The sequence below is a fragment of the Anarrhichthys ocellatus genome, unplaced genomic scaffold, assembly GCF_004355925.1.
Source record: "Anarrhichthys ocellatus isolate YVR2014 unplaced genomic scaffold, GSC_Weel_1.0 scaffold154, whole genome shotgun sequence".
Lineage (NCBI taxonomy): Eukaryota > Metazoa > Chordata > Actinopteri > Perciformes > Anarhichadidae > Anarrhichthys > Anarrhichthys ocellatus.
In genome coordinates this window covers 9,463-21,093 of record NW_022280184.1, presented here as the reverse complement: position 1 = coordinate 21,093, position 11,631 = coordinate 9,463, and the positions used below count along the sequence as shown (strand labels likewise).

The window sequence follows — 11,631 nt, the reverse complement described above, 5'->3', positions numbered from 1 at the left end:
GAAATGTGTGTGTGTGTGTGTGTGTGTGTGTGTGTGTGTGTGTGTGTGTGTGTGTGTGTGTGTGTGTGTGGAAAAGGAGGGAATCAAACAGTGGGGGGGGGTAATCTCACGCGGGGGTGGACCTACAAGCAAAGATGGCGGAGTCTTGAGACTACGACAAGATGGCTGAGAGGTGGCCACGGGCGACGCACAATGTGGGTTGGGACAATAGATTACGTAACCTTACGTGTCTGAGATATTCACCAAAAATCAGTGAATCTAACTATGTGTGTGCGCGGGTTAGTAGAGAGAGTGAAAGAGGGAGGAGGAGAGAGAGAAAACCAAGCTCTGGCGGTGCTGGGCGCCGCAGGGAGATGTGAGAACAGCTGATCCTACCCGCAAAACTCTGCGGTCGGACTGACCAGTCACGCTTATACGGCGATAGTTACGGTTCTGAATCTCACTCACAGAGCCGATTTGAAGAAGAGAGAATAAAACCGAAACAAAATAAAAGAATCCCCAAAACAAAACAGATCTTTATCGCTGCGGTGGAATGCGAGTTTGTTTCCTTATCACCCCGAAACTCGGTCGGCGAGACGAGGGTCAGCCACCGTGGTTTTAGTCTTTACAGTAATAAAATCACAAACTCCACATCCACTAGCAATGACGGATCTAATGCAAACAGTTACAGCAGGAAATACACAATATAACGGGACTCCGTGGTCCGCGATGCTTGCGCAATAACACGTTCTAAACACGACAGTAACTTAACACAACAAGATACAGGAATAACAACGACATAAACTAATAGTCTAAATTAAACTAATGCCCAGACACCAATGATACTCTTACTTTTAGAAGCTTCTTTCGGTAGGGTCGGTTTCCAGTGGTAGGAAACACTCGGTCCTCGAGTAGTCGGAGACTCTCGGTGGCGCGCTGCTGCGGAGCTTAGCGCAGACTCAACCTCACTCGCTGCAGAGAGGAGGGTAGAACTTCGGCGGAGAGACGGGGATCGCTCGTCTGTTACTGGGAATCTTCGGCGGGGAAAGAGGGGGTCAGTCGCCCTTTTGCCGGCAATGTGTGCGCTAAGGGTGGGAGAACGGGTCGTAGAAGTTATCCGTTCTCACACTACAGGATCCAAAAAAAACAAATATATAAAAAGAAAAGCACAGTCTGTGGTTCGACCAGCGAATATAACATGTGACCTGAAAGGATTTGGTGAGGCCGCGTTTCCTCGTGAGTCTTCTTGTTACCAGGACGAATCCGGATGGAAGAGGCCGATTCCAGCTGTGCTCTGGTTTATAAACCAGGTAGTACCAGTGGGGGTCCCTTTCTTGGCCAATGAGGGGCCAGGATCAAGTTTTGGCCGGAGCTGGGAGGTGTGGCCATCCATCTTGGAGGTTCTATCAGACCCCAGATCAGGCCTTGTTTGAAAGGAAGGAAACATGGATGCTCCTTTGTTTGAAAAGCACATGTGAGGGTCTCAGCCAGCCAGGAGACCAGAGTCAGATCCCAACAGTATGCATGCTGAAGCTTCATTTGGCAAGTGAAAAAATATAACTAAACTCTCATTCTCCACATTTATTTCCTGGGATTTTTAACGTTTCCCCGAATAACTTTTGACAAAATGACAACTTTCAGAGATTTCTTTTTACCGTAATCAGCTACCAAATAAGACTGAGATATTTTGAAATCAATTTACATGCAGAACAGGTTTTACTATATGATACTATGTGTTATTTTAATTAAATTCAGGTATACTTTACATCACCTTTTAGTTGATGGTTCACCATTTATACAATGTATGCCTCCAAGTGTTGTGTGACATCAGACGGCTGCAAACAAGAAGTGAAATCACTTCACTATGTGGTTCACTGTATACTGTCAACCATTATATTTTAGTGTCCAAATGCGAGTGTGAAATGTATGCACAAATATATGCCCTCAAAATTCCCACAAACCAATGTAAAAGATGAGTGTATGGTATGCACTTTCTCTTAACAATCCCACAATGCAATGTGTCATATCGTCTGTGAAAGTTAGCATATTTCACTCTACGGCTGTCATCGATGTCATCCTAATGTAGAGTTCATGTCACGAAGACGGCAGGGGTGTCGTTAGGCCTAATTTAGGGGGGCTCTTAAGTGTCACACTAAATTAGCTGCACACTATATAGTATACTATTGAATATCTCAACGTTTCCTCACACAACTGTTCGTATGATAACTTAAGAAAACTTGCGTTTTCCCACGAAAGTCAGCAACACGCGCAAATTTCAGCTCGTTACATACGGTCTTTTCAAATTCTCACAGGAAGGAGGGATGAATGGGTATAGGGATAGGTATAGCTATGGATGGTGGATGAGACCAGCCTGAATATCTGCATATTATGTAGGCACATTTGAACTTGTCATAGTAGGAAAAGCACATGTGTTACTAATAACATTACATCCAGTAAGCCATGACAGTGGGACAGTGAGCCAGTATGAACCACAGCAGGACCCTGAAGCAGCTAAATGTAATTGGTGAGGAGGGCCCTTTGCACCCACACTAACCCACTTGCCGGCTGGATCAATGCTGGAATTACACAAGGTCATCAAACTTCACGAACCAATAAAAATGACACGGTATAATAACAAATTAGATGTCTATCAAGCACAGCCTATGCCCACTCAGTCCTTACAAAGAGTCTGATCAGGCAAATTAAGCGAAAGCACCTGTGTGGGTGGACCATGAGTGTGTAGTGCCTTGAATAAATACATACTATTATTAGGCCTGATGTTAGTAATTCATGTCTACAACTTTACCATTCAGTCCGACAGATGGAAGCATGTGACATATAGGAAGGGACATGAAGAATATCAGGCTAAAAGCAGCACTCGAGTAAGAACATGTTTTCAATTAATCATTAAAAGAGAAGTTAAAATATACAGAAAAATAAAAGCTTTTTGGCAATGAAAGCTGAGTTCCATTTAGCTGCTTTAGTTTCAGGGTCCTGCTATTTTGCGTCGTGGCTCAACGTCACACTGTCATGGCTTAGGCACTTAAATAGAATAGAGAACGGAGCTGTTGTTCATTTTATTAGTGACGCCTGTGCTTTTTCCTACTATGAGTCTGTAAATATGTCCGTCATGAAAAAGGCTTATTACATCTGTTTGTGTGATAGAGCCTAACAATCGATCGCTACGTCCGGTTGGTTTGCGAGGCCAAATTTCATCCTAATACGTTATAGCCCTGACCATAATTCCTGGTGAAGAAATGTGAAGTCTGACGGAAACAATAGAGTTCTTCTCTCATGTGCGTCTTATCGTCCCAGTTTCCCTCTTCTTTTTCTCTCCACCTTGTCTCCGTCTTTCTACCCCCTGTTGGCCCAATTAACTCTGATACGGAGCCACTCCGGGGCCGAGTGCAGGTTTTTGTGCTGAGTCTGTTTGACACTCAAAAACTCACATCACTTAAAGTCGAATGACCTTGGGTTGATGCACCAAGTGGAGTCTGTATATCTATTATTGATGGTTGAGCTGAGACGAGCTTTGTGGGTCATTCTGTCTGACTGATAACGTTGGCGCTTCTCGGTGTTTGTCTTACGAACACTGTCTTTCCGTATGTTTATATGCTTTGCTTTATCGTTAAACATACACGGTTTTTACCACAACTTATTATACATATATTCTCTTCCCTGTCTTTCCATAGGACGACTTCCTCTACAGCGTTGCTATAGTGAGCGGACTCACATGTGCTGTGCTGGCTGTGGCCAAGTACATGCTGGGAAGAGTGCTGACTAGCCGGGCACTCATCACTGATGGTATAGTGTACACACATACACACACACACACAGTTAAAATAAATGAGTAGTGCACCGGTCTAAGAGGTCTACAGAATAGCAATAGGAAATAGTATTTGACTCACTAAATGCCCAGGAAAGTGATCTTGTTCGCTCAGTCATTTCTCTAGCCTTTCAGTGTTGATGATCAGTGTATGTGTGTCTCTACCCTGCTAATGACAAATAGTTTAACGAGAACAGTTGAAAAACTGACTTTCGTGCAAATTGGGGGGGGAGATAAATACGGCCCTAAAAACAATTGAGAAAAGATTGAAGATTATGAGAAAATGTATTCCGATCCTTTGCTTGAGTAAAACTAGCAAAATCACATTGTAAATTAGTATCAACGGTAAACTTACTTCTTATGCAGCAAAATGGCCCCTGTCAGAGTTATATTATTGTATATTATTATTGGGCTATTATTACTGTTGCCTTTGCTTGTCTGAGGCATTTCAGAGTTTTAGCCAATCTAGATGGAGCTGTTTTTATTATTTTACTCGCTGTTGGGTAAAAATACTTCACTCTTTTATTCCTCATTATAGTCCATAACAGTCAAATGAATTTGCAAAAAATTTAAATAACTAATAATGAACCAATTGTAAAAGACCATGGTCATGGTTCTCTAACCCCAAACAGAAAACAAGTGTGACAACCAAAATACAAAGTATTAAAAGCAAAGTCACAAAATGTGTGTGTGTGTGTGTGTGTGTGTGTGTGTGTGTGTGTGTGTGTGTGTGTGTGTGTGTGTGTGTGTGAGAGAGAAAGTTGCTCTCACAACTGGATTGAAAGAACTAATAGGTTATGACCCTGACTGGCTGCCTATAGACACATGTGCAGGTGGATAAAAGCACAAAACACACACACACACACAAATACACGCTGCACACTGCTATCCCCAGGTCTCCGAACGTGCAGGGCATCAATCCAATAAACCTGAGGTTGCTGTTCTCAGAGACTGGATTTATTTCCCACAAGACACTTACTGCAGGCGAGACAATAACCCACTGTGCCGGCTTCCACACAAGGAGAAATGTAATTATCAAAAAACATCAGCTGCTATACAGGGTAACTGAAATACAGTAGATTTAGTCAACTATTATGTAGCATTTATAGCCATTTGTGTTTCAAAGGAACTTGATGAAGTCCCTGCACTTGGCCAAGAAATATTCAGGGGCATAACCCTCCATAAAACTACAACTTTTGTTGTTCATTTTTTACACTTCAACTTTTGTACAGTTTTAATAATTGAGATATAATATGTTAATTAGTGAGTTTTGAGGTTCTTATTGGCAAATGTTCCCCCCTCTATCCAGTCTTTGGGATATAAGCTAAGCTAGTTTATTTACTGTAGCCTACAGACACGAGAGTCACATCAATATTCTCATCCAACTCTCTGCAAGAAAGTGAATAAATGTAAACCAAAATGTCAAAATATTTCTTTAACACCAAAAGATCTCAGATAATCAGATTGCTGTTTATGTTCAAATTGAATAAATAAATGAGTGATTATCAGGATTAGTGATGCATATTTAAAGAGACAATTCACCCGAAAATAAAAAATGCATGTTTTTCATCGTACCTGTAGTGCTACCTTGTTGTGAGCAGTTTCATGTATTGTCTTTCAACCATAGTTGTTCCATGAAACTGCTCACAACAAGGTCTGGATTATCTTGAGTAACCAGTTCACGATTTCTGGAATGAGGCATTGCTGTTTAGTTTTTCAAATGTATTTTTTTGGCACTTTGAGCACCACAAGCCAATATATATTGGAGAAAAGGCATCTCAACAACTGATACCTCTAACTCCAAGCAACTCACACCAACAATCTAGACTGATGAATAGCACTAGCACTATAGCAAGAAAGAGCAAAAAAATCTGTATTTTTGAGTGAACTGTCCCTTTAAGTTTGGCCAACTGAAACTAATCCATTACTCATTCATACAATACATAAACACACCTGACATTTTTTTCAGGGTTTAACTCTCTGGTCGGTTCCATCATGGGATTTTCCATTCTGATCAGCTCCGAAGTCTTCAAGCACCATGCTGATGTCTGGTTTCTGGATGGCACAATCGGAGTTCTCATTGGACTCATCATTTTGGCATATGGCATCAAGTAAGATACAAAATCAACAGTCTACATTTCTTTGACCTATTGATTTGAAATTCCTAAATCCATATTCCATTAATGCCAGACCCACATGTAAACTCGACAGCTGTGTGTGGCTGAGTGCCAAAACAGACGGAGACACCACAGCACTCTGATTAGCGGTGGCTGCGAAGGATTGTTATATAGTAGACTTGTGTGATCCAAACATTTCCAATTACTACAATTACTATTGTTAGGTCCAAAAGTTAATGTTCGTTGACAAAAGATAGATGTAATCATTTATTTGTCATGTTTTTATCCAACAAAATATTCTTCTTCAACCAATATTTGTTGGCATTTAGCCTTTAAAAAAACCACATCTTGTCTGCGGTCAAAATCATGCTCTACTGCTTGACACATTGACACAAAGTGAGGCTGGCACTGATGAGTTAAAGATCAGCTACACATTCATTAAAAGATTAATTTATAGAAGAATATGTGGATATTGAATTTAAGCATGTTCATATACCATTCAAATTGTGCTTCGAGGAAATTATTTTCAACAAAAATAGTCTTCTCTCTCTCTCGGGGCAGGAAAGTCGATTTTATCAGAGTAGGGTGGTTTATATTATATCATATATCCTTTATACCTTTCTATTATTGAACAGACAAACCAGTGTTTTTTCTTGCCAGATTTGCTAGCGTCTCACGAAACAAAATAGATCAGACAGAAGACAAAACTACCGCCGCAGATGGCGAGCCGGCTGCGGAGCCAGGCCCGTGTGTGGGGCCAGCTGTGTCGCTCAAACAGCAAATTAAAGAGCGGGCGAGAAAGCAGGCAAATGAAAACTTTTCAATTCAGAACTGATGAGTCTCTTATGATCGGACTTCATAGAGAACACCGATCAAACTATAAAGAACAAATATCGTCCGATAACGATCGGCGGACGATCTCTTGGATCACCCTTTGTTTCTGCACACTTACACAATTTTGTTTACATTTCTGCACCTACAGACTCCTGAAGGACATGGTGCCCCGTGTGAGACAGACGAGGAACTACGAACGCTTTGAGTGAGAGTGTGTGTTGAACGCACACACCCACACACTTGGCTGCCTCCTGGGCGGAGGGCCGCCCTCTTCTCTCTGTCTTTCATATACACTTTGATGCACATCTCACCTGCACATGCAGCACATACAGAAGCTACCCATGTTCTCATACACACATATTTACACACGCTGTGCACTGTACATAGCGCAATCACACAATCGGACATAACACACATGCATGCACGTACAAACACAGATGTCGGAGAGACTTTGAGGGAAAAGGACGCGAATGAAGAGCACATCCTGGAGAGAAAACACTTGAAGTTATTTTTTTTTTCTTTTCTGCTCTTCTTCACTTTTTGTTCATGAAACCACCAGTTTAGAAATAAAAAAACTAGAATAAGGAAAAAGCCAGAGAGCTGAGTCTCCTGTCTTCATGCAGGAGCTTTGGATTTGTTCGACTAAAATGGAGATACAATAGTTATATGACACCGTTTATTCATGTCATGTTGGAAATAATGAGGAGCAAAATCATTTTTACTTAAATGAGGCGTACACAAAAAACTTAGTGGGATCCCCATGGGATTTTCGTGAGAAAACTTATAATGACCTCTTTACGGATTTCTTAGTCTCCCTATTGTCTCTTAATTAAGAATATATACTCCAAGATGAGCTGAGTGCTCCTCACAAATTTTATTTATTTTAATTTTATTCTATTTCTAGTTATTTTTAAGTACAGGCGATGCTTTCCTAAATCAGACAGAAAGTTCCTGTCAAAACTTCACCAGCCTGCTTTCTTTGAAGCGGCCGCTGTACATCCAAATTTGTCGCTGAGAGAGGAGGAGAGTGGACTTAGTCAGACAGAATACGAGCAGCACCGAGTCAGCAAACACGGCTTTGTCCAAGAGGTGAAAAGCATCAACGAAACACGGTGACATCAGACTTCATCTAGAAACCCGTCAACTAAAAGCAAACAGCAGTAAAGAGCACAGGAGACGCTAAGGACAAACATTTGCCATAGGAAGGCTATAAACCTAAAGTGCACAAGTCGTACACATTGCATAGCCCACTGCACTGTGTGTAATGTATCCAAGCATAGATTAGCCGACTTTCCTTCATCCGCCGGTGTTTGTTGCAGACAGTTTAGCACTGAGGGTTATTAATAACTAAGAATTGATTTGAGGGTATTTGGTGCATTTTGTCTTAACTGCTGTATCTGACTTGTTTCATCGCCATATATTGTGCGTATCTTTTGATTTGTTTGCACACACAAACACCTGGGTCAGTAAATTACTGAAATCCATTCAGCAGGTCTTCTAACAACTGAAGAACAGTAATGAAATCCAAGTTTTTCAGGGTAAGATGGGACAACATTTCTCAATATTTATCTTGTATTTTTTGTTGTAACACCTTGTCACTTTCAGATGATGAAAAGATGTAAAAGCACATAACTCTCCAGGAAAGTTTCTGGTACCCGAATATTTATAATTTTCTCTGTGGAATTTTGTACTGAATCCAGTTTTGATATTTATTACTTTGTTAATATTATTTTATTCTTTTTTCCCCCTCGTGTTGACTGCAAAGTTCCTGTGGAAAGTTGGATGAAAAAAGTTTAAAACCTAAGAAACAAAGCACAATGACAAAGATAAAGCAGCCAGTGGGAAAACCATTTTCATTGCATATCATTTATAGAGACGGGAAATTTTTTTTCCATCTGCTTACCTGCTAATTACTCATTCGTTCTGCATGTTACCATTGTTATCATCCATCAGTGTGTGTAACGAGACGAATGTAAATACAAACCACACAGTCTGTAAAAATGTTTATTACACTGTTCGGGTCCATTAGTAGCAAAAAGTCACAAATATAGTCGTAGTACTTTGTATGGCCGACATAACAGGCTTTTTTTGGAGTAGACAGCATATAGTTAAAGTGCAGGATGATCAATGCTGCATATGGTTGAAAAAAATGTTTACTCTATAGCGCTTATACTGTCAATGTTGTTTTACTTATTATTGTAGAATATTGGTGAAATGATAAGTCTTACTGTAAATGTTTGCACTGTAAGTGAAAATCTCAGACTGGATGTAGGTGGGATCTGACAGCTGTCCAAGGCTCCGCTATCACTTATTAGGTGTCAAAAGAAGAACTGATTGAAAAGCAAATCATTGTTTTACTTGTTGGAACTGGACAGCGACAATTTACCCGGTGGCACAAATCAGTGTTGTTTTACTGAACTTTAGTGGGTGTTACAAGCTTAGACATGAAATCAGCCAGAACATTTTTAGAGAAACACTACAGCTTTGAACAAGAATGGGGCGTGTGGATTTATTGAAATAGAGAGAAATACCTGCATTGTCATCCTCTTGGAGTAAACAATTAAATTAGATTCATAAAACTGAGTTAAATTCATGGATTGATTTTATACAAATGTATTGAAATGAAGGAAACTTAAAATAAATTTGACATAAATAATTCATAGGCAACAAAGACAAACAAATATTGAACGAGCATGCTACCCAAAAAAAATACTTTTTCACCATCTAACATGAGGTAAACTCAACAGACTGGCCTGTTTTTTTTCCTGTAAATGTGCATCCAGAGTGCCGGTGTGCCCCCTTGTGGCAGACGGCCACGTGACAAGAGATGTAGTATTCAGTGCACTGGATCCAAGGGAGAGTCTAAATTTATCCCAGGCTGCGGACAGTAACAAAGCCTTGGACAGCAATCCTGGATGTGCCTACATCCACTCTACTCTGTAATTATCAACTCTCAGTTGACATACTCGACAAGGTGCAAAATTCTTGATTGTGTTCTTTAGTTTCATTGTGTGAAGAATATATAAACCGTAGGAATCAGCTCACACTGCTATGACTCACCAACAGCATAATGATTTGTAATGTTTCCCCTTTGATGCATAGAAGACAATCTCTACAATGACGTTTACTTGCAAAGCACAGTGTTTACATGATGACAACCACCACATAAGGCACAGAACAAACTCATCGTAACTCTTAGTAACAGTATGCTTAATAGGCTCTACTGCTCATATGAACTATAATGTGTTCTGATGAACTGATTACTATTTTGATCTTGGCAACAAGTCCTTTCTACCTCTCCTCTTTGCACTTATTTTCATGCAACTTTCTCTTGTGCACATTCATGCTACATTAAATTTAGGCCCAGTGCTGTGATTGCGGCCCTGGCCCCCTTGCACACCTTAGTAATGGGTGATTTTTGAAGCTGCTGCACTCACTGTTGGGTCAGTGTAGCAGCTGAAGGAGAAAAAAAAAAAACTGTTCTGATGACATGTCCAGGGTCTCACCCGTTTTTTGTCCGATCAGCAGCAGTGAGTTTCGGTTGTATTTCATTACATCCATTATGTGAATTTTGTTTTTTTCCCACTGCCAAATGAAACGTTTGAACCCTCATACTCACTACCACTAGTGGTTTGTAAAGAAATCACCTCCGACCATGCATTTGCACAAACACGCATTTATTTGAATCATTGTTCCATTGAAATAGCTCAGAAACATGTCCAATTCTGCATCTTGATGAACTGTGCCAAACCGTCGAAAGCATCCGTCCTCTCTTCTGACATGTGTTTTTTCATTCAATTATACTCTTGTATGGATAGATAGATGCATTAGTATCGCTTAAACTGTTCATTTGACTTCATTCCACAAAATTCAGACAGCAATACTATCCACTTCTCTGTTGCTAGTCTGCTTTGCATGGGCGTGTAAAAACCCTCACAGCTTCAGTGCATTGCCCCACACACACACACACACACACACACACACACACACACGGAAAGATGTAATTGAATTTCCAATAAATCTGACTGTAACAGAATATATTATTTGTCTGTTAGTACAGTAATGACATCAGTAATAACAGATGATGTAAAAACTATTTATGTAAAGGAACTATGAGGTATCTCTTTGTCAAAAAGCAAAGTTTTATTGACGAATAAAGTTTTATCCTGCTCAATGTTGAGACATGTTTTCTTTTTTTTTTTCTTTTTTCCAACCACACAATTGTCAAGGGAAGTTGTCCTACCACTACGTAGAATGGGAACGCAGATATCCTTGTGCCATAGCAGTCAGTATGTGAATCAGTTTATCAGGAACAATCCATAAGGTGTCCAATCATATAATTTCTGTCAACCTGAACCATCAGCTCAGGTGGTTTTCTCTAAGGAAAATTAAAGTAAAAAATTAAAGAGGATGAAAAAAAATACACACTATCTTAACATGTTTCAAAAGTGTTCAAGCAACAAGAATCATTACTTTAAATGATGTAGACATCATTCATAAAGTATTCTTTGTGCACTAACGGTGCCCCTTAAAGGAATAGTTTGATATCCTGTCTTTCTTCCATGAATAATAGTCTATGGAAACTATATGGAGAAGTAAATAATTTTTCTACTACCCAGAGTTTGATGACCTCCCCCTCCCTTTTTTTTTTTTTTTTTACTTGCTTCACCCTTGTCCACCCAAGGATGTTATAACTTCCTGTTCGTCTTTGTTTATAACATTTTAACTATAGTTGTTTACAGTTTATAGTATAGTAGTCAATGAGGTTTACTACTAAATTTTCACATCTCCATTGCATTGTTTCGGTTGCTAAGCGTGGCTGGCCTTTTCCACACATGTGAAAAGGCCCCTTTACATTTCATGATGAAAAGCGTT

At 40.0% G+C, this 11,631-nt stretch overlaps 1 protein-coding gene across 1 annotated transcript in view; it reads left to right on the top strand.

The window, feature by feature from the left end:
• The window catches only part of LOC116400194 (transmembrane protein 163-like), a 100,600-nt gene extending 89,206 nt beyond the window's left edge, over nucleotides 1-11,394 (top strand). Inside the window, exons 6-8 of the mRNA XM_031877908.1 lie at nucleotides 3,672-3,783; nucleotides 5,775-5,916; nucleotides 6,905-11,394. Of these exons, the coding sequence (XP_031733768.1) occupies nucleotides 3,672-3,783; nucleotides 5,775-5,916; nucleotides 6,905-6,965 (315 nt within the window). The 3' untranslated portion in view covers nucleotides 6,966-11,394. The remainder of the gene's footprint in view (nucleotides 1-3,671; nucleotides 3,784-5,774; nucleotides 5,917-6,904) is intronic.
• Nucleotides 11,395-11,631: the final 237 nt, after the last annotated feature.